The 26641-nt window shown below is 43.6% G+C and overlaps 1 protein-coding gene across 5 annotated transcripts in view; it reads right to left on the bottom strand.

Moving 5' to 3' along the window:
- The window catches only part of DNAH9 (dynein axonemal heavy chain 9), a 286190-nt gene that overhangs the window by 100260 nt on the left and 159289 nt on the right, over window positions 1-26641 (bottom strand). For 3 of the 5 annotated variants that reach the window (XM_081580689.1, XM_081580690.1, XM_081580691.1), the window contains 7 exons: window positions 22224-22385; window positions 21174-21370; window positions 16544-16706; window positions 15541-15664; window positions 2381-2523; window positions 1173-1334; window positions 810-1043 (listed from right to left, as the gene is read on the bottom strand). In XM_081580689.1, the coding sequence (XP_081436815.1) occupies window positions 810-1043; window positions 1173-1334; window positions 2381-2523; window positions 15541-15664; window positions 16544-16706; window positions 21174-21370; window positions 22224-22385 (1185 nt within the window). The remainder of the gene's footprint in view (window positions 1-809; window positions 1044-1172; window positions 1335-2380; window positions 2524-15540; window positions 15665-16543; window positions 16707-21173; window positions 21371-22223; window positions 22386-26641) is intronic. The other 2 variants (XM_081580693.1, XM_081580692.1) reach the window with 1 other exon arrangement.

A 26641-nucleotide genomic window follows, 5' to 3' on the forward strand; every position in this document is an offset into this window, starting at 1 on the left:
TGTATGACCTGTTATGTGTGGTGCTTGACTAGTACGTAGAACTGAAGGGAAAACATCTCTTTGAATGCAGGCATAGTGACTTCAGGAGATGAATGGACAGGACCACGGTAGCTGATGCCACCTGGTTCAATCCAGGCCACTCCTCGACCTTCTCCCAATGACTAGTCCATCCCTAATCAGAAAGACCCCACCTAGTCAAAGGGCTAAAAATAAAATAAAAGGGGGATCAACAAACCCTGCGGTGTACCCCTCACTCTGAACACTTCTTTGAGTGTGTAACTTCTGTTTCTGCCCTGAACAAACTGCTTATTTGTTCTCTTCGCTCCTCAGTGTGTGTATATGTTTTGCCTTTGAGTTCCTCGACCGGATTCTTTTGGATGAGTTGAACAAGAGTTTGGGGCTTCCCAGGTGGTGCTAGTGGTAAAGAACTGGCCTGCCAATACGGGAGACATAAGAGACACAGGTTTGATCCCTGGGTTGGGAAGATCCCTTGGAGGAGGGTACAGTAACCCACTCCAGTATTCTTGCCTGGAGAGTCCCACGGACAGAGGAGCCTGGCGGGCTACAGTCCATGGGGTCGCAAAGAGTCAGACACGACTGAAGACACTTAGCACACAGCACAAAACAAGAGCTTGGACTTTTGATAAAGCTTTTCGGGCATTACAGGCACTGTTCTGATGACACTGGGGCCTCTGGAGAACCGTGCTTGGTCTTCAGAGCGTGACTGTGGTCTCTGTCCTCTGGGAAGGGGCTGCCCTTACCCCCTCTGAGCCCGCTGTGGACAGGAGGACTGGGAGGATGCTGCTCACCTGGGCAGAGGTGCTGTGGAGCTTCAGCAACCCGTTCTCCAGCCGCTCCATCTTGGACCTGAGCTCCCTCCCGTTCCTGCGCAGCAGGCTCTGGTAGAGTCTGATGAACTCCAGGAACGATTTGGGCGTTGTGTAGTTGTAGCGCTGCTCATTGCTCAGATAGGACTGGGAGGTGCGGTTGACACTTGTGTGGACGAAAGCCATGAACTCGCTAATTGATGGCTTGACTGTGGTCTAGAATCAAATGGCAGGAAATAAAGAGGTCATCTGGCCATGATGATGGCAGGTGACTGCCCATTTGGCTCAACAGGCCTCTCCCTGAGGTGGAGAGGAGCATGAGGGGTGTCTCCTCTGCCCTCTCACCTCAATGCCTTCAGTGTTCTGCAGGAAGCGGAGGCTGACGGACTCCAGGGCCTGCTTCGGCCACTCGTGGAACCAGTCGATGGCCGTGCAGTTCACGATGGCGGGGAACTTCCTGCTGCGGACCCTCAGCTTGGTCCCCACCGGGGAGAAGCAGAGAGTCACCTGAGAAGGCAGAAAGGTGGGGAGAACCCAGAAGGTACTTAGACAGAGATCCACACAGCCTTGGATTCTTTATTTCCCAGGACACTGGGAGGCATATCAACAGAGACAATATCTGTAAACTCTTTGCCAGCCTTTCTAGCCAAGGGATTAGGAACGTTGGGACTCAGCAATCCCCATTCCCGGGCACATAACCTGAGCAAACCGTGATTAAAAAAGACACACGCACTCCAATATTCACTGAAGCAATATTTATAATAGCCAGGACATGGAAGCAACCTAGACGTCCATCAACAGATGAACGGATAAAGAAGATGCGGTACACATACACAATGGGATGTCGCTCAGCCATAAAAAAGGAAATTGAGTTATTTGTAGTGATGTGGATGGACCTACTAGAGTGTGTCATACAGAGTGAAGTAAGTCAGAAAGAGAAAAACCAATATTGTGTATTAAAGCATATATGTGGAATCTAAAAAAAATGGGACTGATGAGCCTGTTTGCTGGGCAGGAAGAGAGATGCCGACATAGAGAACGGACATGTGGACCCAGCAGGGGAAGGAGAGGAGGAGACAGAATGGGAGAGTGGCACTGACATACATCCACTCCCACGCATAAAATGGATAGCGAGCGGGAAGCTGCTGTACAGCACAGGGAGCTCAGCTCTGTGCTCTGTGACGACCTAGGGGGCTGGGATGGGGGGCGGGGAGCGGGAGGGAAGTTCAAGAAGGAGGAGGTATATGTATACATACAGTTGATTCACTTCATTGTACAGCAGGAACTAATAGAACATTGTAAAGCAATTACACTCCAATTTAAAATTCTTCAGAAAAAAAGGAATGCTGGGACTGCAGGAGAGCGGTTGCTGCCCTTGAAGCAGCAGGTGAGAAGAGCATCCTCACACAGGCACTGGGGATCAGAGGGGAACTGCATCCCCTGCCCCCTCCAACTCCCAGGGTGGCCAATAAGGACTGCTGTGTCCTACATGACCACAGAGACTCCTGGGAGTCATCTCTTGTCCTGTGCACCCCGAGCAGCAGACCTCGTACCTTCAGCTGCCGTCGGACTCGCTCTATGAAAAACTTCCAGCAATTTTCTCTATTGTCAACCAGACCTTGGCTCTTGACCTCATTTCTCACGTTGCTTATGATGTTTTCAACCTCATCGTCAGAGTAGAGATCTGGGATCTCTCCTAGGAAGAGTCGGAGCACAGATGCCTAATTATTATTATTTTTTTTTTACCAGGTTGGCTAAGTTCTGAAAATTAGACAAACTGGTGTTAATAGTGACGCAGTATATAATGGACAAATTTTTTTAAAAAATCTGAACTTAATATATAAAGATAAATATATGATGATCAATTAGAAATGCAATTAGAATTGTTTCAGTTAGAATTTCAATCAATTAGAAATGTTTATCTTTGAAATGCAAGGATGGTTAAATATTAGAAAAATCTGTGAGAATAATTTACTGTATTAATGGATTAAAGAAGTAAAATAACATGATCATCAAAAAAGTTGCACAAAATTTCCGAAAACTTAGTTAGCAAACTATAAATAAATGAGATTTCTTTTAACCAGATCATAGGTATCTATAGCAGAACCAAAGCAAACATCACATCTGTCTACTAGTGAAATACTAAAATATTCTCTTTTGAATCAAGAACAAGACAAGGAGAACTTCCCTGGTAGTCCAGTGATTAAGACTCTGATTGCAAAACAGGGGGCCCAGGCTTGATCCCTGGTCAGAGAACTGAGATTCCACATGCCATTCAGTGCAGTAAATAAATAAAGAAATTCTCACCATAGTCCTATAAAGTAGATAGTTTAAAAAAAGAGAAAACAAGACAAGCATGACTGCTATTCATGTTTTCTAATCAACATTATACAGAGGTCCTAGGTTTTATCTTCTTGGGCTCCAAAATCACTGCATATGGGGACTGCAGCCATGTAATTAAAAGATGCTTGCCCCTTGGAAGAAAAGCTATGACAAACCTAGACAGCATATTAAAAAAACAGAGACCTTACTTTGCCAACTAAGGTCCGTCTAGTCAAAGCTATGGTTTTTCCAGTAGTCATCTCTCTATGTGAGAGTTGGACCATAAAGAAAGCCGAATGTTGAAGAGTTGATGTTTTTGAACTGTGGTGTTGGAGAAGACTCTTGAGAGTCCCTTGGACTGCAAGGAGATCCAACCATCCTAAAGGAAATCAGTCCTGAATATTCATTGGAAGGACTGATGCTGAAGCTGAAACTCCAATACTTTGGCTACCTGGGGCAAACAGCCAACTCATTAGAAAAGACTCTGATGCTGGGAAAGATTGAGGGCAAGAGGAGAAGGGGGCAGTAGAGGATGAGATGGTTGGATGGCATCATGGATTCAATGGACATGAGTTTGACATGGTGAAGGACAGGGAAGCCTGGCATGCTGCAGTTCCTGGGATCACAAAGAGTAGGACACGACTGAGCAACTAAACATCAAAGGCTAAAAGTCAAGAAAAAAAACAAATCGTATACACATAGTTAAGGAAACAATAAAGCTATTATCATCAAAATCTAAGTTTCTACATAGAAAATCGAAGAGAATATACACACAACAGAACTCATTAGTGTGTTAAACTAAAGCTTGCTGGATACAAAATCAATAATGGAAATAAAACGGCACTTCTGTGCTTTAGCATATAAAAAAGAGTTATTTTAAAAGTTACTTTAGAATACCAACAACAATCATAAGATAGGCAATAATAAATAAATAAGATATGCAAAATCTTGATGTAAAAACTGTAACATACTACTAAAGGGCATAAATAAAAACCCAAAACAAATGCAGTGTTCATGAGTGAATGACTCAGTATTACCAATATCATCAAGATGCAATTCCAAAATAAATAAATGGGTTTCTTTTACAATCCTGGCAATCATATTCTAAAATTTATATGGAAGAGCAAAGGGTAAAGAGTGGCAAAGATAACTGTGAAGAACAAGATGGAGGGATTTATTTGTTCTATCAGAAATTGTCTCCTTATAAAGCTATGTTAGGGCTTCCCTGGTGACTCAGCAGTAAAGACTGCCTGCAACGCAGGAGACCCAGGTTTGATCCCTGGGTTGGGAAGATCCCCTGGAGGAGGGCATGGCAGCCCACTCTAGTACTACTACCTGGAAAATCCCATGGACAGAGAAGCCTGGCAGGCTGCAGTTCATGGGGTCGTACAGAGTCAGACACGACTGAAGCAGCAGCAAAGTAATGTTAGTTAAAAACGTGAAATTGGTTCTTGGGTAAATAAATAGAACTGTGAGTGAAACACTTAGAAATGGACCCAGATGTAAACAGGAAATTCATATTCAAAATCAGTATGCTGAAAAGGGATGAGCAGATCAATAAGCATGTTAGGATAATTCAATACTAATAACAAAAAATAAAATTAGAATACTGTGCAAAAATACACGCTGGGTGGATTAAAGACATGAATATGAAACAGTAGCATTTTAAAGATGAAACACAAAAGATTATTTTTATGGTGTTGGCTAGGATGCGATTTCTGAAACAGTACAAAAAAGCATGAAACATAAAAAGACTGTTTTGCAACATTTAAAACTAAATCAGCATGACAAAAGTCAGAAGCAGATTTTGAAAAGATATTTACCAACTATATAATGAACAAAGGTATCCAGAAAATACAGAGGACTCCCACAAATCCACGAGAAAAATAAAGACCCAAAGAGCACACTACATAAAAAGGCAAGGAACAAGATGAATGACCAATAGACACTTGAAAAGATGCTCCATTGTCACAAGTGAGAAGTGAAAGGACAAGACTGAGATTCCATTTCATACTCCCTGGCAAAAACTCGTGTGTCAGATGAACCAACTTTTTGTGAAACAAGTATCTGTGTGGAAAGTAAATTTGTACAACTACGCTGGAGGGCAACTGGCAATTTTTTTTTTTTTTTAATTTTCTCAGCCTCGCCTCAGGGCGTGTAGGATCCTAGTTCCCTGTTGTTGTTGTTTAGTTGCTAAGTCCTGTCAGACTCTGCGACCCCATGGACTGTAGCCCACCAGGCTCCTCAGTCCATGGGATTTCCCAGGCAAGAATACTGGAATGGGTTGCCATTTCCTTCTTCCCAGACCAGGGATTGAACCCGCATCTCTTAGTGTCTCCTGCATTGGTAGGGGGACAGGGGGATTCTTTACCAAAGAGTCACCAGGGAAGCCTCTTTAAGTGATGGAAATTATGAATATTTACCACCGATGCAGCTGCACTTCCTTGAACTAATGTATCTGGAGGGAACTCGTGCCAACTTTTTAACAAATTTCTGGTCTTTAGAGTCTGACAACACTAATCCAGCCAGGAGTTGGGTGGTAGTTTATATTAATTAAGCTTAATTATTTAAATGGGAAAAATGAAAAAAAAAAAAGAATTATCATGAAAATGATCATTTACTTTCTTCCCTTAATTGGACAAATTTGATTTAATTTCCATCATTAAGATATTTCATAGCATGCATATAAAATACCCAGTGCTATAACTTGTCAAAATCGAGGTCTTATTAGTGGAATAATCCATTTCAGCCTGATTTGATAAAAATATGTGGTGAGAGAAAACTGCTAGAGAAATGAAATGATACTTAGCATGTGTTGGGAGTTAAGGGGACTTCCCAAGTTGTGCTAGTAGTAAAGAACCTGCCTGCCAATGCAGGAGACATTAAGAGACTCAGGTTCGATCCCTGGGTCAGGAAGATCCCCTGGAGGAGGACATGGCAACCCACTCCAGTACTCTTGCCTGGAGAATCCCCTGGATGCAGGAGCCTGGCAGGCTACAGTCCATGGAGTCACAAAGAGTTGGTAAAGACTGAAGGGACTGAGCACACACACAGAGGATTTGAGGAGCTCAGGAAAGTTTTAAAAAGAGAAATACTCCAATGGAATCGATGTGAGCATACTCCTACTTCTGGGGCTGACTGCCTGCAGCGGTCTGGATTTCTTTCTCCTTTGTCCCTCTGAGAGTCTGCATTTTCTTATCTGTAAATGTGTTACAGTCCTCCAGCGAGAACTTGGATTCCCTTTGGTCTGCATTCTTCACCTTTCTATTATTTAAAAAAGGTAGAATTTATGTCCTTTGGTGTTTTATGGATAACATGCTGGGTATTTTAAAAAGTCACTTATTTATTTTTGGCTATGCTGGGTCTTCATGGCAGCGCACGGGCTTTCTCTAGGTGCAGGGAGCAGGGGCTCCTCTCCAGTTTCAGTGCCCGGGCTTCTCACTGCAGTGGCTTCTCTTGCTGGGGAGCTCGGGCTCTAGGCGCCTGGGCTTCAGTAGCTGTGGTGCAAGGGCTTAGTTGCCCCTCAGCATGTGGGATCTTCCCTGAGCAGGGGTCAAACCTGTGTCCCCTGCATTGCAAGGTGGATTCTTAGCCACTGAGCCATTAGGAAAGCCTTTCACGTTGGGTATTGAGGAGGCAAACTATGATTCACTGGCTAAATCTGACCCTCTGTCTCTGCCCGCAAGCTGGGCATGGTTTTTACAATTTTTAATGGTTGATAAAATTAAAATAATAATGTTTAATGATGTGAAAATAACATGATGTTCAAATTTTATCGTCCATAAATAAAGTTTTATTGGTCACAGCCACACTCCTTCATTTATATATTGTCTATGGCTGTTTTCCCACTACAATGACAGCCGAGTATTTGTGACAGAGGCCATATGGTCTGCAAAGCTGAAAATGTTAACTTTCTAACCCTTTATAGAAAACGTTTCTCTATAAGGCTCACCCAGGTTTATGTGATACCTTTTTAAAAAAATTTATTTTATTGAAGTATAGTTGATTCACAATGTTGTGTTCGTTTCTGTTGTATAGCAAAGTGTTCAGTTATACATATATATATACTTTCTTTTTCATATTCTCTTAAATTATGGTTTATTTCAGGATATTGAATATGGTTCTCTGTGCTGTACAGTAGGACCTTGTTGTTTACCGATTCTGTACATAATAGTTTCCATCTGCTAATTCCAAATTCCTAGTCCATCCCTCCCCTTGCCTCCCCCCTTGACAGCCAGTCTGTTCTCTATGTCTGTGAGTCTGTTTTTGTTTCAGAGATTAAGTTCATTTGTATTCTGTGATACCTTTAAGTGCCAAGATATTGAAAACACTCAGGCCATTGTCACATGATTCCCAAAATCCCTTAAGAAGAGTACCAGATGGAATCGGGCACCTCTGAATTGGGAGCAAAGTTTGCATTTTCAGGCTTGTTCCTCCAATTTCTCCTGACAACATTCCTGTCACTTACTGTGCAATGTAGGTAGTCATGCTGAAAGCAGGAGACTGAACTGCCAGAGGGGATTTTGTGATGTGAACAGAGGCAGAGGCTATTTAAATATTTGAAAAGTTTCCTCCTGAGACCTAAAGTTGGGAAGCCTTATTTCTGCCGCCAAGTGCAGAAAGGCTCCATGCGGTCATTAACATGTCCTGATATTTTGCAAGTCACACTCATCATCATTTTTGTGTGGTCTGGGGCTCTCAGAGCCCACAGCTGCTTTGGGGGGAGGAGATCCTGATAGTTTAAGATGGATCTTGTCTGGAGCTTGGTGATAAAAAGGGGCAAAGCTGAGGGTTATTCTCCACGAACCAGTCAGCTTTGCACTGGCTTAAGGTCTTTGACCCCACCCAGGAATAATATTTTTCAAAGACATTTCCCTGGTTTCAAGGGAGGAAAAACAGGGGGTGTGGTGACTGTCTCAGGACCCTTGCCCTTCTGTCTACATGGCTGGAAACTTTCTCAAAGCACATGTCCAAAAATAATACCTAGGGACTTCCCTGGTGGTCCAGTGGGTAAGAATCTGTGCTGCCAATGCAGAAGACATGTTGGATGGAGAACTAAGATCCTATTTGCCACAGGACAACTGAGGTTTAGCGGAGCCAAAAAATAAAAAGTAATACATAACATGGCACATCATTCTTAAGATATTATACACCTTAGTTCAGCAAATACCCCTTGAATGCTAATTATGGGCCAGGAGTTCTGTTCAGAACTGACAATATAAATGATGACAATAACAGTCTTTACAGAGGGTTATAATTACACCAGCCATGTTTTACTTCCTAAGTTGGGTGGTAAGTATTTAATCCTTATATGTTGTATCTCTGGATTATTTCATAACAAAAAATGCACCAATAACAGACACCACAGTCTCTGCCTTTCATAAGTTTGCAATGTCGTTGCAATACAATGGTGGTGTGTGCAACCACTGATGCCAGGGAAACACACAAGGATGTTTCTTGTTCTCGAGGTGACAGTGGATTAGTGACGATTTCCCGGAGAGATATTATAACACCCAAGATAAGTCTTGTACTATGGGTAGAAGTTAATCTAAACAAAAAAGGAGAAGGGCATGAGGTTCAAAAGGAACAGTGTGAGTCAGTAAGGATGTCAGGGTATAGTAGAGTATGTTATTTCAAGGAGGTAGGAACTGCTAGATTATAATGGGCAGGCAAGCCAGCAAGGAAGGAAGGAAGCAGGTCAAAGGCAGATTTGTTTTGTTTTGCCTTTCTGTACAAAACAGCTTATCCTGCACTCCCTTAGAAATTAATGAAGGAATTGTGGTTTAAACAGACCTTTTTGGAAGCAGTGAGGAGAATGGATTGTAGTGGAGCTCCTGGAAGGTAGGGAGGTGAGTTAAGAAGTGTCTGCAATGTAAGCTTTTAAACACAGGATGGATAAATAAGGTCCTACTGTATAGCACAGGGGATTCCCAGGTGGCTCAGTGGTAAAGAAACTGCCTGCCACTTCAGGAGGTACAGGAGACACTGGTTCAATCCCTGGGTCAGGAAGTTCCCCTGGAAGAGAAAATGGCAACCCACTCCAGTATTCTAGTAGGAAAAACCCAGGGATAGAGGAGCCTAGTAGGCTACAGTTCGTGGGGTTGCAAAGAGTCAGACACGACTGAGCACACACACACACACACACACTCATTGTGTAGCACAGGGAACTATATTCAGTATCCTGTGATTAATGATAATGGAAAAAAATATAACATATATATATGAAAAAATGTATATATATCTAGATCACTAATTACTGCCATACAGTGGTAATTAACACAATATTGTAAATCAACTATTCTGTTGTTATTTGTTGTTTAGTCGCTAACTCATGTCTGACATTTTTGAGACCCCATGGACTGTAACCTGCCAGGCTTCTCTGTCCATGGGGTTTCCCAGGCAAGAATACTGGAGTGGGTAGCTCTTTCTCCCTCCAGGGCATCTTCCCAACCCAGGGAGGATCCCCTGCATTGGCAGGAAGATTCTTTACCACAAGGAAGCCCAACTATACTTCAATAAGATAAATTAAAAAGAAAAAGACTTCTGCATTTGTTGAAGCAAGAGATAAAAAAAATCAGTGGTAGCCATGACAGAGAAGGAGGGATTCAGAAACAGGGGTTGAAATTGGTGGCAACTGCTTACCTGTTGGGTACAGGTGGTGAGGGAGAGGTTAGTAATGTAGGAAAATGCACAGAGTCATGGTCTCAGTGTGTATGAGGATTTAGTACCACATGAATCAAAGACAGGTTGGTTACTCAAGCATCTTTTTGCATTATCCTTTGGGCATTTTTATTTGGCAGCTGGAGCCAACTAGGTGCTGGTTTAGATTTCCATGGCCTATGGGTTGGATGCATCTTATAAATAGATCCACTGAGACCAGAAAAGATGTTTAGAAGGTCTGGTGCATGTTTGACAGCTTCTCTTTTGCCCTATACTTTGTCTTTGTTCTTCCAGGAAAATTGGATCAGAATACAACTTGTATAAAACATAGATGGTCCATCAGGAAATCCAGTTCCAACTGCTCATGGGAGAAGAACTCAATGCCAATACCGTTACAAAAACCTCCAGACTCCACATTCTCATGGGATGTGTGCAGATCATTAATGCACGAACCCAGCATCTAATCCTAGAGCACCCGGAAGACCAGGAGAATCGCTATATGTTTTAATTGGTTGGCCAAAAAGTTCATTCGGTTTTGCATACAACGTTACAGAAAAACCCAAACAAACTTTTTGGTGAACTCAATATATTCCGAGAGGAGATTTGGCCCAAATGTACAATGAACAATCTGTTTCAGGGATGGAGAAGCACATGGCTTTACAAAAGAGGGGACTCAATTGTTCATAAACTATTTCAATAGACCACATAGAGGCTGCTGACTGGAACACGGAAGCTTAATAAATGATTTTTGAAGATGTGAGTAGATGCAAAGTGATTTAATCTGAGCCATGGAAGGGAAGCATTAATTTTTGAGTGAACAGTTAAACCTTTTGAAAAGCAAAAGGGAAATTCCAAAATAAGATCTTGAAGTAAAATAAAGTACGAAATCCGGGAAAGTAAGGAAAGGAAAAGACACCACACCTGGTGCAGACCAGGTCTCTTAGCCGGGACTGCAGTAGAATGGGCTTTCTGGAATGCTGGAAACCTGGAGGCAGATGTACGCTCCCTAAAAGCCAGGAAAAGATTCTATTTTCTCCATTTAGATTAAGATGGGGCCTTGCTTATGCTGAGTTTGGTTCAAGGACCAAGAGAGAACAAATTTTGTAGACTTTTAAAATATCTAGATTTGGTGGTCAATGTACATTATTCAGGAATTATGATATAGGACAACAAGGACACAGCAGGAATTGAACTTTTCAGATTCAGCAAGGGCCAATATTTCATGCATTGTTTCACCAGCAGCTTCAAGAGCCCTGTTAAGGACTCTGGCAGCCAAAGAAAGAGACTGAAAGGCTTCATTCACTCTGATTTGGGTAGCCACCCTGCTTCTTATACAATTATATGGCTTTTGCTAATTGAATCAGAAACTTGATTTTAATTTTAACTTTGAGGGTAGGATTTCTAACTGTCGGTCTGCAACCAAGCTGAGATGCAAGTGGCATAATGATGGGTTCTGAAATGTTTGGCTACTGTCAGAAGCGGGATTTACCAATCAAGTGCTGAATTAAAAATACAGTTTGATCTTGGAAATGGTGTCAGGAATCCAAAGGATGAAAAAGTGAGCTAAAGAAGTGTGGGAGGAAAGCAGATAGCCCATGACATGAGATCTTTAGGTCACTGAGGAAGATGAATCAGTGGAGTCTTAAATCAGTGGAATTCACTCACTGTACCTTATCCTCAATCTAACAGGATTTGTAGATAACTAGAGAGAGATGAGCTGATGACCAGATAGCCCAGTGTATAGTTTTCTAGTAGTTTCCTTGTCTCTACTTGTTATCTTTTGGAAGAAAAGCTATGACAAACCTAGACAGCATATTAAAAAGCAGAAATGTTACTTTGCCAACGAAGGTCGGTATAGTCAAAGCTATGGTTTTTCCAGTAGTCATGTATGGATGTGAGAGTTAGACCATAAAGAAGGCTGAGTGCTGAAGAATTGATGCTTTTGAACTGTGGTGTTGGAGAAGACTCTTGAGATTCCCTCTTTGTAGTCTCAAGTCCCTTGAGAGTCCCTTGCTTGAGATCGAGCAAGGAGATCAAACCAGTCAATCCTATAGGAAATCAATCCTGAATATTCATTTCAAGGACTGATGTTGAAGCTTAAGCTCCAATACTTTGGCCACCTGATGTGAAGAACTGACTCATTAGAAAAGACCCTGATGCTGGGAAAGATTGAAGGCAGGAGGAGAAGGGGGACAGCAGAGGACGAGATGGTTGGATGGCATCATGATTCAATGGATATGAGTTTGAGCAAGGTCCAGGAGATGGTGAAGGACAGGGAAGCCTGGTGTGCTGCAGTCCATGGGGTTGCAAACTGTTGGACACGACTGAGCGACTGAGAAACAACACTATGTCATCCAGGCTTCCCAGGTGGCTCAGTGATAAAGAACCCACCTGTGCCAATGCAGAGATGCAGATGACTTAGGCTTGATCCCTGGGCTGGGAAGATACCCTGGATGAGGAAATGGCAACCCACTTCAGCATCCTTACTGGAAAAATCCCATGGACAGAGAAGCCTGGTGGGCTACAGTCCATAGGGTCACAGTCAGACACGACTTAATGACTGCGCATGCACATACATGCACTATGACATCCAAGGATGGAGTGATTGCACAATCCCATAAAATTAAAAAACTAAGGGGGAATGACAAGGCTCTGAGGAACCTCTGTAACTCTGCCTGGATTGGCAGTAAGTTAATTTCTAGTCAGAAATTATCTGACAGGGAAAATTGTAACTCAGATATGCTTAATTCTCCCTGTCAAAATAGTAAGAAAAACGGGAGGAAGATCAGAAAAGTGTTACTTTTCATTGCATCTCTCTATAGACATCTTTAATGCAAATGCTGTTTTTGTCTAAAAGCCATACAAAAGAAATATGAGCTTGAAATTCCATGACTTTGGAGCAGATTGACTACAGTAAGTTTTCACTGGGCAGGGTTTCAGAAATTCATTTGAACTTGAAACAAGTTGTCTTCCAATGCAAAATTAAAAATATTTCATTGAGGAATAAAATTTCAATTAGTAAAAGTGTAACGTCTCCTGTCTCAGACATTATTATAGGAGAAGGTGACCTGGCTGGACTGGAGCCGAATGAGATACAGGGTGAGTCTGCAACATGCCTGGCATCTCCAAAGCCATAAGTCTTAAGAAGCAGAATTCAATCTTTTTGATTGTTTTAGAAATTAGACTTTAGGGCACAGCTTCAGGGTGGGAGGGCAGTTAGACCCGTATCTCATTATTTGGTAAAATAATAAAAGGTGAGGCAGTGTTGGAGCTGAAATACTGTTGTAGAAGGTGGTGGGATGTTAAAAAGACAGTATTTAAGAAAAGGACCTCCAGTATTCTTGCCTGGAGAATCCCAGGGACGGCGGAGCCTGGTGTGCTGCCGTCTATGGGGTCGCACAGAGTCGGACACGACTGAAGCGACTTAGCAGCAGCAGCAGCAGCAAGAAAAGGACAGGCCTTCAAGGGCTTCCCTCATAGCTCAGTTGGAAAAGAATCGCCTGCAATGCAGGAGACCCCGGTTTGATTCCTGGGCCAGGAAGATCTGCTGGAGAAGGGATAGGCTACTGACTCCAGTATTCTTGGGCTTCCCTTGTGGCTCAGCTGGTAAAGAATCCTCCTGCAATGAGGGAGACCTGGGTTGGATCCCTGGGATGGGAAGATTCCCTGGAGAAGGGAAAGGCTACCCACTCCAATATTCTGGCCTGGAGAATTCCATGGACTATACAGTCCATGGGGTTGCAGAGTCGGACACAACTGAGCGACTTTCCCTTTCACTTTCTCTGGTAGCTCAGTGGTCAAGAATCTGCCTGCCAATGCAGGAGACACAGGTTTGATCCCTGGTCTGGGAAGATCCCACATGCCTGGGAGCAGCTAAGCCCATGCGCCATAGCTATTGAATTTATGCTCTAGAGCCTGAGAGCCACAACTACCAAGCCAACATGCTGCAACTATTGAAGCCCACGAGCCCTAGAGTCCGTGCTCCACAACAAGAGGAGCATTGCAAGGAGAAGCCTGTGCACTGCAACTAGAGAAAACCCTGAGCGGCAACAAAGACCCAACACAGCTAAAAATAAATACAATGAATTATAAAAAGGAGAAAAGAACCATTTATTGGATTGGAGGGGGAAAGGTGTAAGAGTTAATAGGCAAATTCCTGAACCGAAAGGTAACTTAAATCGGGCAGGTTGGGAAAGAAATGAGAATGTGGAGTCGGTATAATGGTTGCAGCCAGCACAGTAAGGAACCTGGGACTCTGGTCCTCATCAGAGAGAAACCAAAGTCTTCTCACAGAGCCTGCTAGTGCCTGGTCCAAACCAGGGACAGTGGCTCATCATGGAAGTGATAGTAAAATGGCCCTGGGTACAAGGGAACAAAATTTGAAGCAGTCAACAATTGTGAAGCTGTGAAGTTCCTAGAGACCACATGGGAGGAACCATCCTGAAAGATATTTTATATGACATGGAATAGACTTTGGAGAATCACACTGTGATCTTGGTCCCTGGAGTTTATAAACTAAGGAATATTTAGTCAGAGAGCCTGGAGGTGGGGAGAAACAGGCTTTCTGAAACGCTAGAAATCTGGAGGCAGAAATTGTGTTCGGAACACCTGTGCACAGACTGTTTTATCAGCCCAGATGAAGAGGTGGCTTTGTAGATGTGAAATTTGGATTGAGTCAAGAAATAATATTCTCTTTTTAATTAATATAAATATATACATCTCTCCTCAAATTTCTGAAAATGCACAATTTTTGTACTATATCGTCTTATCTTCTTGGGTATACATATACCTTAAAATTTTTTTCCTAACATTTAATATTTGTTTATTTGGCTGCATCTGGACTTAGTCGCCATCAATTGCTCAATGGGATGTGTGATCTTAGCTCCCGGACCAGGGATTGAACCTATATCCCTTGATTTGTAAGGCAGATTCTTACTAGACTACCAGGGAAGTCCTTAAATATATATACACACACACATACACACATATATATATCTTGTGTATGCATATATACATATTTTTATATATTAGTATATGTTTATAGATACATATATATGTATATATAAACTTTTTTTTTCTTGAATGGCTGACATAAGTTCTGAATCCCTAAAGAAATAAGGACAGCGAAGTATCAAGAATTGAACTTCCCAGTGAAGTCCTATTTTGCATTCACATTGTCACAGGAGCATTGAGACAGCCCTTGTCAAGTTCTTTGTAATCTAAGAAAACCATCCTCCGTCTGTTCCTGCTTCTACTTTGTTTGCATAAAGTTCTAAGTCCTTGATTAATTAAACTGGCAACCTAATCTTGCCCTATTGTGTAAGTTTTGTGTGTGCACGTTTTCTGTGCATCTTGCAGCTAACACCTAACTTCCCTGAAATACTGCACATGTTCCAGTTTCTCTGTTTTGGGTGTGGGTGGGAACAGCACCTTCTCGCTGGACTCGGCAGGTCAGCCTGCCCTTAACCTGCTCTTCTTCCTATTGTCATATCTGGTCCCACCTAGGGAAGCCCCAAGACTACTGTCTGTTTTGCAGTGTAAGGACAATGAAAGACAGCAGGCCCAGCACCAGTCCTAGAAGGACCTTCATGAACCAATTCTGCCCTGTATCGGTTTTCTCCCTCATTTCTGTGGCCTTGCTCTTCTGACCTCGAACCAAGCCTCCACCTGGGGATGACTCTGACTCCAGCAGGAATTCATTAGAGATATTCAAGTGCAAAGAGTCTCTTACCAGATGCCAAGAGGTCATTGATGAACATGAGGAACTTCTCGTCAGCCACTTGGGCATCGGTCATGAGAAACACGGTGCTGAGGTTCTTGACCCCGGCTTTCAGGCACAAGCCGGCCAGGTCCGCCTGCAGAAACCACGTCAGAGACCTCTGAGAAGAGAGCCTCCTTGAAAAGAGACCCCCACCCACTTTTTAGGAACGGGACCATTTTTTTTTTTTGTCTGCTCTCACAAGAAATAAAGCAAGACGGCAACAGGAGGGAAGGAGGAGTGTGACTTTGTACTCACAGGCAGGAAAATATGCCTCATTCCCAGGCCTTGATCCCATAGAAGGAAAAGTAGAATAAAGAGTGATGATCTTTAATTCACAGAACCACCGTGGCTCCTGAATTAGTTTCTAGGACTCCTGCCTTGTGCAAAGAGACAACAGCTTTCCAAAGACAAGGATGGTCCCCTGTTCACCTGTGTTAACTTACATCATCACACGAGTGGATGACTTGCCCCAGGAGGAAAGCAAAAGCTCTTAGTCCTGACAAAAGAGTCACCACGTACTTGGGCCTCCAGGCCTGGATAGATGACTATATCTTATGATAGCAGAGTTTTGTGTTCTTAGGACTAGCTCCAGGAAAAGACTTGTATTGCAAAAAAATATATGTATATAGGGGAACACACAAACACACTCACACATATGCACACACAATCATTTGGTAGGAAATTTGTTGTTGTTGACTTTGATGTTTTAATAGATGTGCTTCCTATTTGGGTGAGAGCTGAGACTCTACAGATGTCACTAAAGCAGCTGAGGTCTCCCAGATACAGAGCTTGGGAAGGCCAGGTTCTCAGGCAGGGTCTAATGAGCCCTTCCAGGCACCAGCCCAGGGTCTAAGAAGGTGGACAGACCGTGAAGGGGGAGGTTCTGGGCGAGGGAGCCAAAGAGCTAAGGCAGGGTGACAGGGAGCAGCTCGGGAGAGGCTGGGTCTCCGCCTGCAGCCACCGGCCCTCCTACCTTGAAGTCCGGGATCTGGTAGCCTCTCCGCAGCGTGATCTGGAATACATCCATGGAGCTGACGAAAGCCGCCAGCCGCGTCAGGCTCTGCTTGCCGCTTCCCCCAACGCCAACCAGCAGAGCGTTTCCCCGAGGGGACTCCAAGATGCGATTAATGTGGCAGCTGAGAGCGAAGCAGAGACACAGGGCTTCAATCAGATTCCCCTCCGTCAGGAGCAGCTGGAATGATCTGGGGGGACCTGGAACCCTTGCAGGCACATCCTGGGCTGAGCTTGGGAAGACTCAGTTAAGAGGTGTCGACTAAGAAAAGGCACAAGGTGAGAGCTGCAAGGTATGTTTTATTTGGGGCAAAATGAGGACTGCAGCTCGGCAGACAGCAGCTCAGAGACCTCTGAGAGACTGGTCCAAAGAGATCGTGGGGAAAGATCTATCTATAAGATTTTGGCAAAGAGGGAATTCAGAGCAATCAAAGGTTTTCTGCTAGTCTTGAGGAGCTGATGTCACTGTGAAGGGATTTAGTGCTTTTCTAGATATGGGGTGATGCAAGGATTGAGATCATGAAATCAGTTGCTGAAAATATTTATCTAAAGACCTGTTCCACCAGTTTCTTGGAGCACAGAGTGCCTCACTCTCCACCCTGGACTCCCTTCAGGGGGTGTTGAAGGTCCACGGCTGCAGCAGCACAGGGTTCAATCTCTGCAGAGGCAGAGAGCAAATGCCCTTGGCAAGCACCAGTTTGTAGTTGACAATGGTCCCCAAGCTTGGCCTCGCCTCTGGCCCGAGTGGACTAAAGTCTCCCTACTCTGCTTTAAGCCAAAGCCTCTGGTGAAGCACAGGTGGTGAAGGAAGAGCCCAAGGCAGCCAGGAGGGGGTTTGTAATGGCAACAGGAAGGGCCTGGGGTTATATCTCTAATTATGTCCACAGGATGAATTCCTAGTGAGACAGTTTTCACGGCTTTTGATAAATGCTGAAAAACTGCACTCCCCCACCCCATTATGGTGGCACTAATTTCTTCTTAGGTGGAAGTAGTCAAAAGTTGAGTCTACTATATTGGAGCATAAGAATATGTCAGACTGTATTAGTTGAATTTGAAAGTTAAGCCCATATGTTTAGGGAAGGATAGCACAGTGATGCAGCCACTGTGAAGGGGTTGTATGTCACTAAATTTGTATAGTGACATCTTATTCCCCTAAATATTCTTTCCAGGTGCCCCAGTGGTAAAGAATCTGTGTGCCAATGCAGAAGAGGAAAGAGACTGGAGTTCAATCCCTGGATCAGGAAGAGCCCCTAGAGAAGGAAATGACAATCCATCCCAGTATTCTTGCCTGGAAAATTGCAGGCAAGAAAACAAAAGCTGAAGATGTACCACAGCACAGCTGGAGGAATCTGGCTTACTGAAAACTGGACACACACACACACATACACGGACAGAACAGCCTCGCATGCTACAGTCCATGGGGTTGCAAAGAGTTGGACATGACTGGGTACACAATACAACAAATATTCAGGAGATTTTTACTGACCTATTTTAACTCGTTTTATGATTTTACTTTTTTATTTATAAATACTCAGTTTTGATACGCTGTCTTGTATCAGACAGATGTATACTTCTCCTGATCCGTTATTAAACCAGAGTTTCTAGACATCTGAAGAGTGTGTATACCCAGCTTGCTTTCTCTGTAGGGCTAGCGCATTGAAGGGATTCAAGAAATTTTTGTTAAATTGAAGCAGAACACCCAATACCTTATACTAAGCATCACATTTGGGGATGAAGAAGTTTCAAGGAATCATCTGCTTTGGGTCTACATGAGAAAGTGGCTGCCTACGGTGACAAAAGGAGAAATGATGGTGCTAAAATGTCCAGGCCCTCTCTTCAGATTCAAAAAAAAAGGAGGGGGGTGCAGGGATGAACTGATGAAGGTGAAAGAGGAGAGTGAAAAAGTTGGCTTAAAACTCAACATTCAAAAAACTAAGATCATGGCATCTGATCCCATCACTTCATGGTAAATAGACGGTGAAAAATGGAAATAGTGACAGACTTCATTTTCTTGGGTTCCAAAATCACTGCAGATGGTGATTGCAGCCATAAAATTAAAAGACGCTTGCTCCTTGGAAGAAAAGATATGACAAACCTAGGCAGCATATTCAAAAGCAGAGATATCACTTTGCCAATGAAGGTCTGCATAGTCAAAGCTATGGTTTTCCCAGAGTTATGTATGGATGTGAGAGTTGGACCTTAAAGAAGACTGAGCTTCGAAGAATTTATGCTTTCAAACTGTGATGCTGGAGAAGACTCTTGAGAGTCTCCTGGACAGTAAGGAGATTAAACCAGTTAATCTTAAAGGAAATCTATGCTGAATATTCATTGGAAGGACTGATGCTGAAGCTCCAGTACTTTGGCCACCTGATGCAAAGAGCCAACTCATTGGAAAAGACCTTGATGCTGGGAAAGACTGAGGGCAGGAGGAGAAGGGGAAGACAACCATGGACGATACCATGGTTGGATGGCATCACTGACTCTATGGACATGAATTTGAACAAACTCAGGGCCACAGTGATGGACAGGGAGGCCTGGCGTGCTGCAGTCCATGGGGTGGCAAACAGTTGGACACGACTGAGCAACTGAACAGCAACAAGGGATGAATTGATGAGGAGGGAGGCAGGCAAGGGGAAGGAGAAACTCAAGTAGGTCCTGTGGGCTGCCCAACACCCAGTTCTATTCTGGAAGGCCTGAAGTCAGCTCGGTGTGGTCCATGCTATTCTATAGCTAAATGGAAATGCATCATTAGAGCTGAAGCTTTCAAAGAAGAATGGTGAAGTCTGCAACTGTCAGCATCGGACGCCAGCTGGGGGATTCATTAACAACCTCTGACGAGGGCAAAGGACTCTGCATTTAAATCACAAAATCTAAAAGGAAGATCAATATTCTAAAGGGTGCCTGGGTTAGAAAACCAAGGCAGTCTGAGTTAAGCCCATTACTGAGCTTCTGGTAGATTAAAAACAAAAGCTAAAGATGTACCGCAGCACAGCTGGAGGAAACTGGCTTATTGAAGACTGGACACACACACACACACACACACACACATACACACACACGAGAGAGAGAGAGAGAGAGAGAGAGAGAGAGAGAGAGAGAGAGAAAACCAATAAGATGCACAAAAGAAGGGGCATGAGAGAAATTCTTTTTTTTTTGTTAATAAACATGAAGTGATTCTAAGAGGAAGAAGAGGAGGCAGAAAAACATACATTGGAGCAAAAGAACAAAGAAAAAGACAAAGATTATGCCAAAAGCAGGAGGAACGATCTAGTGCGAAGCTTTCAGAAAAAGCAGAACGAGAATGTGCCGGAATGGTGAAGGAAGTTGGTAGGAGAGAAAAGGTGCTTTTAGGGAAAGAAAACAACACCAAAAAGACAAAGACTCTAATCTCAGGGACTCTTCTGCAGCGCAAAGCCCTCAACAGGCAGGACCCTCAAAAATCCTTCCTTTCCGGAGGAGCAAACTGAGGCTTGGGGCAGTTGTGTCCTTTGCACAGTACTCCTACCCATCAGGGGAAGGACAAGGACCTGAATCTGGGCCTGGCTCTCAGCCGGGCCTGTGGGTTCCTGGGAAAGTGTGTACAGACTCCATCCTGGGCGCTGTGGCAGTGGTGCCCATAAGCTTAGTTACCTGTGCTTCTCACTATATTGTTTGGTGCAGAGAAATGTCACCGGCATGGAGTGAGGGGAGAAGGAGGGTCCCTGCCTCTTTCTAGGCCCTGGATCATATAGAAGGGGGAAGAAAAAAACGTTTTCCTCAACCCCGGGATCAGTTAGGTTTAAGTAAGAATTCACCAGTGAGGAAGTTCAGGGAAGTGGAAGACGAAGCGGATTTTGCTGTTGGAGACCCTGGGCGGCAGGGGGCAGGGTGGAGAGACTGTAGAAGGCAGGAGGGGTGGTAAATGCAGCTCAGGTGTGAGTACGTAATGTCTGGGAGGCTTGGAGACCTTTCTCCATGGTTCACTTGATAGCCCGCGTGCTCAGAGTGTGCTCAGTCACTAAGTCGTGTCTGACTCTTTGTGACCCCACGGACTGTAGCCCACCAGGCTCCTCTGTCTACGGAATTTCCCAGGCAAGTGTATTGGAGTGGGTTGCATTTCCTTCTCCAGGGGATCTTCTTGACCCAAGCATGGAACCTGTGTCTCCTGCGTTGGCAGGTGATTCTTTACCACTGAGCCACCTGGGGGAAGCCCATTCACTGGACAGGAGCAAGACTTAAAAGGACAGTTAATTTTGGAAACATGTGTGCACTTAAAACTTTCAATCTCACTGGACTAGGGTGGGTTGGGAATACAGGTCCTCAGCTCTTCTGCCTTATTTGATGACCTCCCATTCTCCCCTGGTGTCACTGTGGTCAGGACCAGGATTGCAAATGGCAACCATGTAAACAAATCCTGTTCCTCCAGAGTTTAACACGACACTGCCCCCCAAGGTCAGTGGCAGAAGCTGCTCTACCAGCTGCCACTTTGACCTTCATGGCAGAAGCAGTAGCTGCTTTCCCGATTTTATCCAGGCGCCCTCAAATGCCCCAGTGAGACCTGACACTGGGAAGGGCAGACAGCTGAAGAAAGGCAAGAAGAGAAGCACAGTTACATGTGGTGCACGGCGTCCTCGAAGAGCACCAGGTCCATCACTGTGCTGACTTCGTTGTGGTTCTCCAGGGCCTCCACCAGGGTCTGGGTCAGAAGTTCCCACGACTGGACAGGCATGTACTTGGGCTCCCCGATACCGTGGGAAAAATGGCAATACACGTTCAGGCTTCGGGTCTGCTCCACAGTCTCTTCGAGGTCCTGATGATGAGATACAGGGGCAAGGACCCTCCTGATGGGACTCTTGGGTCTGATTCCACACAAAGTGGAGACAAACCTTATTATGTATAAGAAAATAAAATACCCAGTACAACTCAGCTGACTTAAAAGACAGGGAGTCTTTGTCTTGTCACTACCAAGCTATCCTTGAAGTTTCAAAGGGACAGCTATACTTTTTTAATCCAGAAAGGAATTGTTTGCTTATCAAGACCCCAATATTTGAGATTTTGAGAGGTGGAGATTGTTAAGAAGGTGAGTCCAAGAAAGAACAGGCTTTCTTATGCATCAGGAGGAGTTTATGTCAGCATGAGCAATTGTTCCCACCTGCCACTCTTTCCTCAGGTTCAGACTAGAGGACTCACTTGGGAAGGGGGTGATCAGCATGCTGTTCAACAGCAGAGGCATAACCCAGGAAATAAATTTTAAATCACTATTTAAATAAATCTTTAGTCTTTAGAGTTGTTCCAAATGTTCCAAGTTTCAAACTTGTTCCAAATTTCCAGCCAATAGCAGTTCCAAAGTGGCTAGCTCTGCAGAGACAAGACTGTGAATTTCCAAGGATGCTGGTGTGTCAGCTGGGATGACCAGTTTGGGGAAAGGACAAGGATATGGTCAGATGGTCTTCACAGACCTCACAACACCGAGATTCTATGGTTAATTTGTGTCTCTTCTTGCCCCAGAATTTTCTACTTTGTCACACTAAGGACAGACTTTCTTTCTTTATCTAAACATGATTTTCTTCAATTTAAGGGCTAGATTTTTATCATTTGGGTGATCCTTGCATAATCACCATTCTTTTTCAGATGTAAGCAGAAATTCACAGGGCAATACTCACATCAAAAATTTTCTTGACCACGTCTACCTGGATCTTATCAAAAAGATCAAGGTCCTTCTCTTCCACCATCTTATCCCGATAAACCCGATTCGATTCGTGCAGATAGAGGTTTACTAGGTCCTGTGTGGACTTGACACATTCCACGGAGGAGAAGAGAATACCCTATAAAGAGAATAAACAGCAACAAAAATAACATGAATAGCAACTTAAAACTTCAACAGTTACTATTGATGGAAGCCAGTTATGCAACACTGAACTAGATGTTCCACCAGACAAAGCTCATTTAACCACCGTGATGAACCTACAAAGTAATTTTTACAATAGTCGTTCAGTATAAGGTGAAGGGTGCGATTCAGAAAGAAAGAAAATGTGCCCAACGTAATAGGGTAATAAGTGGCCTTAGTTCAAAACCACACAGCTTTGAAACTAGGTCTGCCTGACCTGAGATCCTGGAATTTCAACCACTGCTTTCCAAATCACCACAGAAATGGGTGAGGGGGCTCCTCTGCTGTATTTCAACTCTACAAGTGCCGTTTTGAAAGCTAATCTGGGTGATGACTGTTAATTCAAATCAGAAGGACAACAGAGGGCTGGAAGGAATATAGCTAACTTTTACAGGTCAGCAATCTAGTGATTCATCTCTAGTAAGTTGTCCTTCCTATATACCTCAGGGATCATTGTAAATATTTACTATTCTTTTCAAATTTCCATCACTTCCCTGTTACTGTTAGCCAATGCTCCAAACTTCTTTATGGAAAAATGGAGACCACTGAGATCAGAGCCTCTTGACAACTTCAAATCCTGTAACTTAAAACTCATCGATGCTTTGTTTGCCCTCACTGATTTCTGTCTTGTTTTACAAGAAAAGGAGTCCTTTAATTGTATGTCATTACAGACAGAACGGGCTTCCCCAGTGGCTCAGATAGTAAAGAATCTGCCTGCAATGAGGGAAACTTGGGTTCGATCCCTGGGTTGGGAAGATCCCCTGGAGAAGGGAATGGCTACCCACTCCAGTACTCTTGCCTGGAGAAATCCATGGACAGAGGAGCCTGGTGGGCTACAGTCCACGGGGTCACAGAGTCAAGACACAACTGAGCAACTAACACTTTCGCAACAGACAGAATGATGCTCAGATTCATCTGCATGGCATGAAGATCTGGTCATAACAAGAGGTGAAAAGCTGACAATTAATGATCTAAGTAGCCATGTCAAGAAGATAGAAGAACAAGAACAAACTCACCCCAATCCTAGAGTAAGTTGGAAGAAAGAGATTATAAAGAAAAGAGCAAATTTTAATAAATTTGTATACAAAAATGTATCAAATAGAGATAACCAATAAAATCAAACACATAATATTGACATACTTCTCATTTTCAGTTTCTTTTGAAAAGACTAGCACAATTAGCCCTACTCTCTAGCAGGGCTGATTGAAGATAAAAAGAGAAAAACAGAGAAGGTACACATAATCAATAGCCAGAACAAAAAAAGAGAGCACATGTCAGATAAAGCAGATACTTAAAAGATAACAACAGGGTACTATAAACAAGTTTATGCTAATAAATTAGAAACTGATGACACTGACATCTGACCACAACTGATGCAAAAAGAAGTAGGAAATGTGAATTGCCTAATATGTATTTAAAAAATGGAATTTATAATGGAAAATCTTTCACAAAAAAACTCCAGATGGTTTCATCATTAAATTCTTCTGACATTTAAGGAAGGCGCGATACAGTGTCTTAAAAAATCTTCCTGAGAGTAGAAATGGAGGAAACAATTCCCAATGCATTTTATGAGGACTTCATAACCTTAGAACACTGGAAGAAAGAAAAATGATAGGAAAATTATATTAATATAGGTGCAAACATTATAGAGAAAAAAATAATGAATGGAATCCAGAAAATAAAGTAAGTTCGCCATGTTAACAACTCAGTTGGGTTGATTACTCAAAAATATTCAACATAATTTAACCCATTTCCAGAAAAAAAGGAGAAAAAAATAGATACAATGATTTCAACAGATATAGAAAAATCATTTAAGTTTCAACATAGATTCATGATAAAAAAACTCTTAGTGAACTATAAACTGAAAGAAATTTTCTTAAACTGGTAAAGAGCATCTGCGAAAATCTATAGTAAGCATCACACTTAACAGCCAACTATTGTAAAGATTTTCCCCTAAAATTAGCGATGCTGCAAAAGGCCATTCTTACCACATCTCTTCCTTGTGGTGGCAGGTAAGAAAAAGCAATGGGAAGATTTAAGGGTAAGAAAGAAATTGTTACTATGATTCATTTTTACCAATGGCATGATTGCGTATATAGGTGCAAACATAGGTACACAAAGGTACACAAGCATATTTACCATACAATTTGCATTTATATAAAGTCCCAAAATAGGCTGAAATAACATATGCGGTTAGAAGTTCAGACAGTATTTTAGCTCTGAGAGGAGGAGAAAAGAGTGAGTGGAGGACTTCGCTGGTGGCCCAGTGGTTAAGAATCCATTTGCCAGAGCAGGAGACACAGGTTCTGTCTCTGGTCTGGGAAGATCCCACATGCCACGGGTCAACTAAGGTGGTTTGCCTCAACTGCTGACTCCATGCTCTAGAGTTCAAGAGCCACAACTACTGAAGCCTGCACAACTTGGAGCTCGTGAACTGCAACAAGAGAAGCCATCACAATGAGAAGTCACTGCACCACAACTAGAGAGAGCCTGCATGCAGCAACAAAGACTCAGTGCCGCCAGATAAATAGGTAAGTACAATGAAAAGAAAAGCTTCATTTTTTTTTTTTTTTTAAGAGCGAACAGAAGAAAGAAAAACGAGGGGTTTCAGGGATGCTGGGAATGTACTTTTTTTAAAAATATATTTATTGAGAAAGTAGTTCTTGACTTGAGTTATGGTTATGTAGCTGTGACGACTTTGTGACAATTAACTGAGCTGTGTGTTCATGACTTTTGCGCTTTTTGACTTGGATGTGAGACTTTAAAAAAAGTTTATTTTAGAAAAAGAAAGAAATCTCATTAGGTCCCTTTGGCCCCTCCCACACATACTTCTCAGCCCCTGTCTGCTTCCTGGATCTCCTGGGGACCAGCCCCATGTGAGGTGTGGACGGCAGAGAAGGAGCCCCGCCACCAGTGCTGACTCGGGGAGCGAGGAGAGACATCAGCTGAAGTTTACAAGCCCCGTTACAGCCAGATGCTCAGGCTGACTGACAATTAAGGGCTGAGTCGATGAGAGCATGTCAAGGGCAAACTTTGTACCAACTCAGACAGTTTTGTGTAGCACTGAGATGGGAATGCTTAATGATTTCTGCTCAGAGCATGATCAAGTTCTGTCCTGACGTCTGGATCCTGGAGAGAGTGAGTGAAGCGCTGAGAAGGGCTGAATGATGGAAACTTGGATCAAGCTGGATGGAGGAAAACGGCATGTTCTCCAGACACAGCCTTTCTCCTTGGGGGCATTCAACCTTCCTTACAGCTCTCCTGTCAGGCCTTTAGGCAAGCAGGCTGGGAAAGGGGTGGGAGGGGGAGGCTGTAGCCAAGCTGTGGGCTCAAAACTCCATTCTGGAGGAGGAGGGTGAGGGGCTGCATGGATGGACGGAGGCAGGTTCTCCAGTGGGGATGCACTCCCCACATTTGGGGCTGGGAGCTGACAGCTGGCAGGCTGCAGAGGTCGGGCTGGGACACAGAGCCCAGGGGTTGCAACTCAGGCTGGCTGAGTCTGGAAAAGAAACAGACTTAGCCCCACACCATACCTCCCCTCCTAGTTCCTCCTTGACTAGGGAGGACCTAACACAGGCTGGACTGGGACCCTCCTTTCCCAGGACAACTTGGCCGCCTGAATCCCCACACAAGAGAACTGACCCCCTCCTCATCTGGGATATGAGGCTCTGCTTGGCAATTATGCAAACATACTTGAGCTACTGACTTGCCTGTGACATAGTTTTGTCGTTTCCAATTTGGAAGTGATCGGTCTTGTACCTGAAATGGTTGTCTTGAAGATTAAATAATTAGCTAATAGATGCAGAGGGCATAGGACTGGCTCAATAAATGCCAGCTTTATTACAGACTGAAGTTGGACCTTTTACAAAGATCCTCTCTGATCTCAAAGTTCCCTCCCCGATCTTGTGGCTTGGCGACATCTCTGAGGCCTGTTCTCGCCTACTTGTTATTCCATCAACACCGTGTGTACTTTTCTAATACCCGAGCATTCACACTGTCATCTATGAGCTGGCAACTTCTCCCAGCCTCTGTTAAATTGGGATAATAATGTGTATCCTGAAGGGCTGTCGTGAGTATGAATTTCAGGTCGCACAGGTGACAAGGAGCTGTCCAGGCAGCAGCCAGCCCAGTGTATCGTGTGAGGGAGACCTGATGCTTCTTTTCCCTTTTATTCTGCCACTACGAGCAACAGGA

This window comes from Giraffa tippelskirchi, chromosome 3 (genome assembly GCF_054371585.1).
Source record: "Giraffa tippelskirchi isolate mGirTip1 chromosome 3, T2T-mGirTip1v1.2.pri, whole genome shotgun sequence".
NCBI lineage: Eukaryota > Metazoa > Chordata > Mammalia > Artiodactyla > Giraffidae > Giraffa > Giraffa tippelskirchi.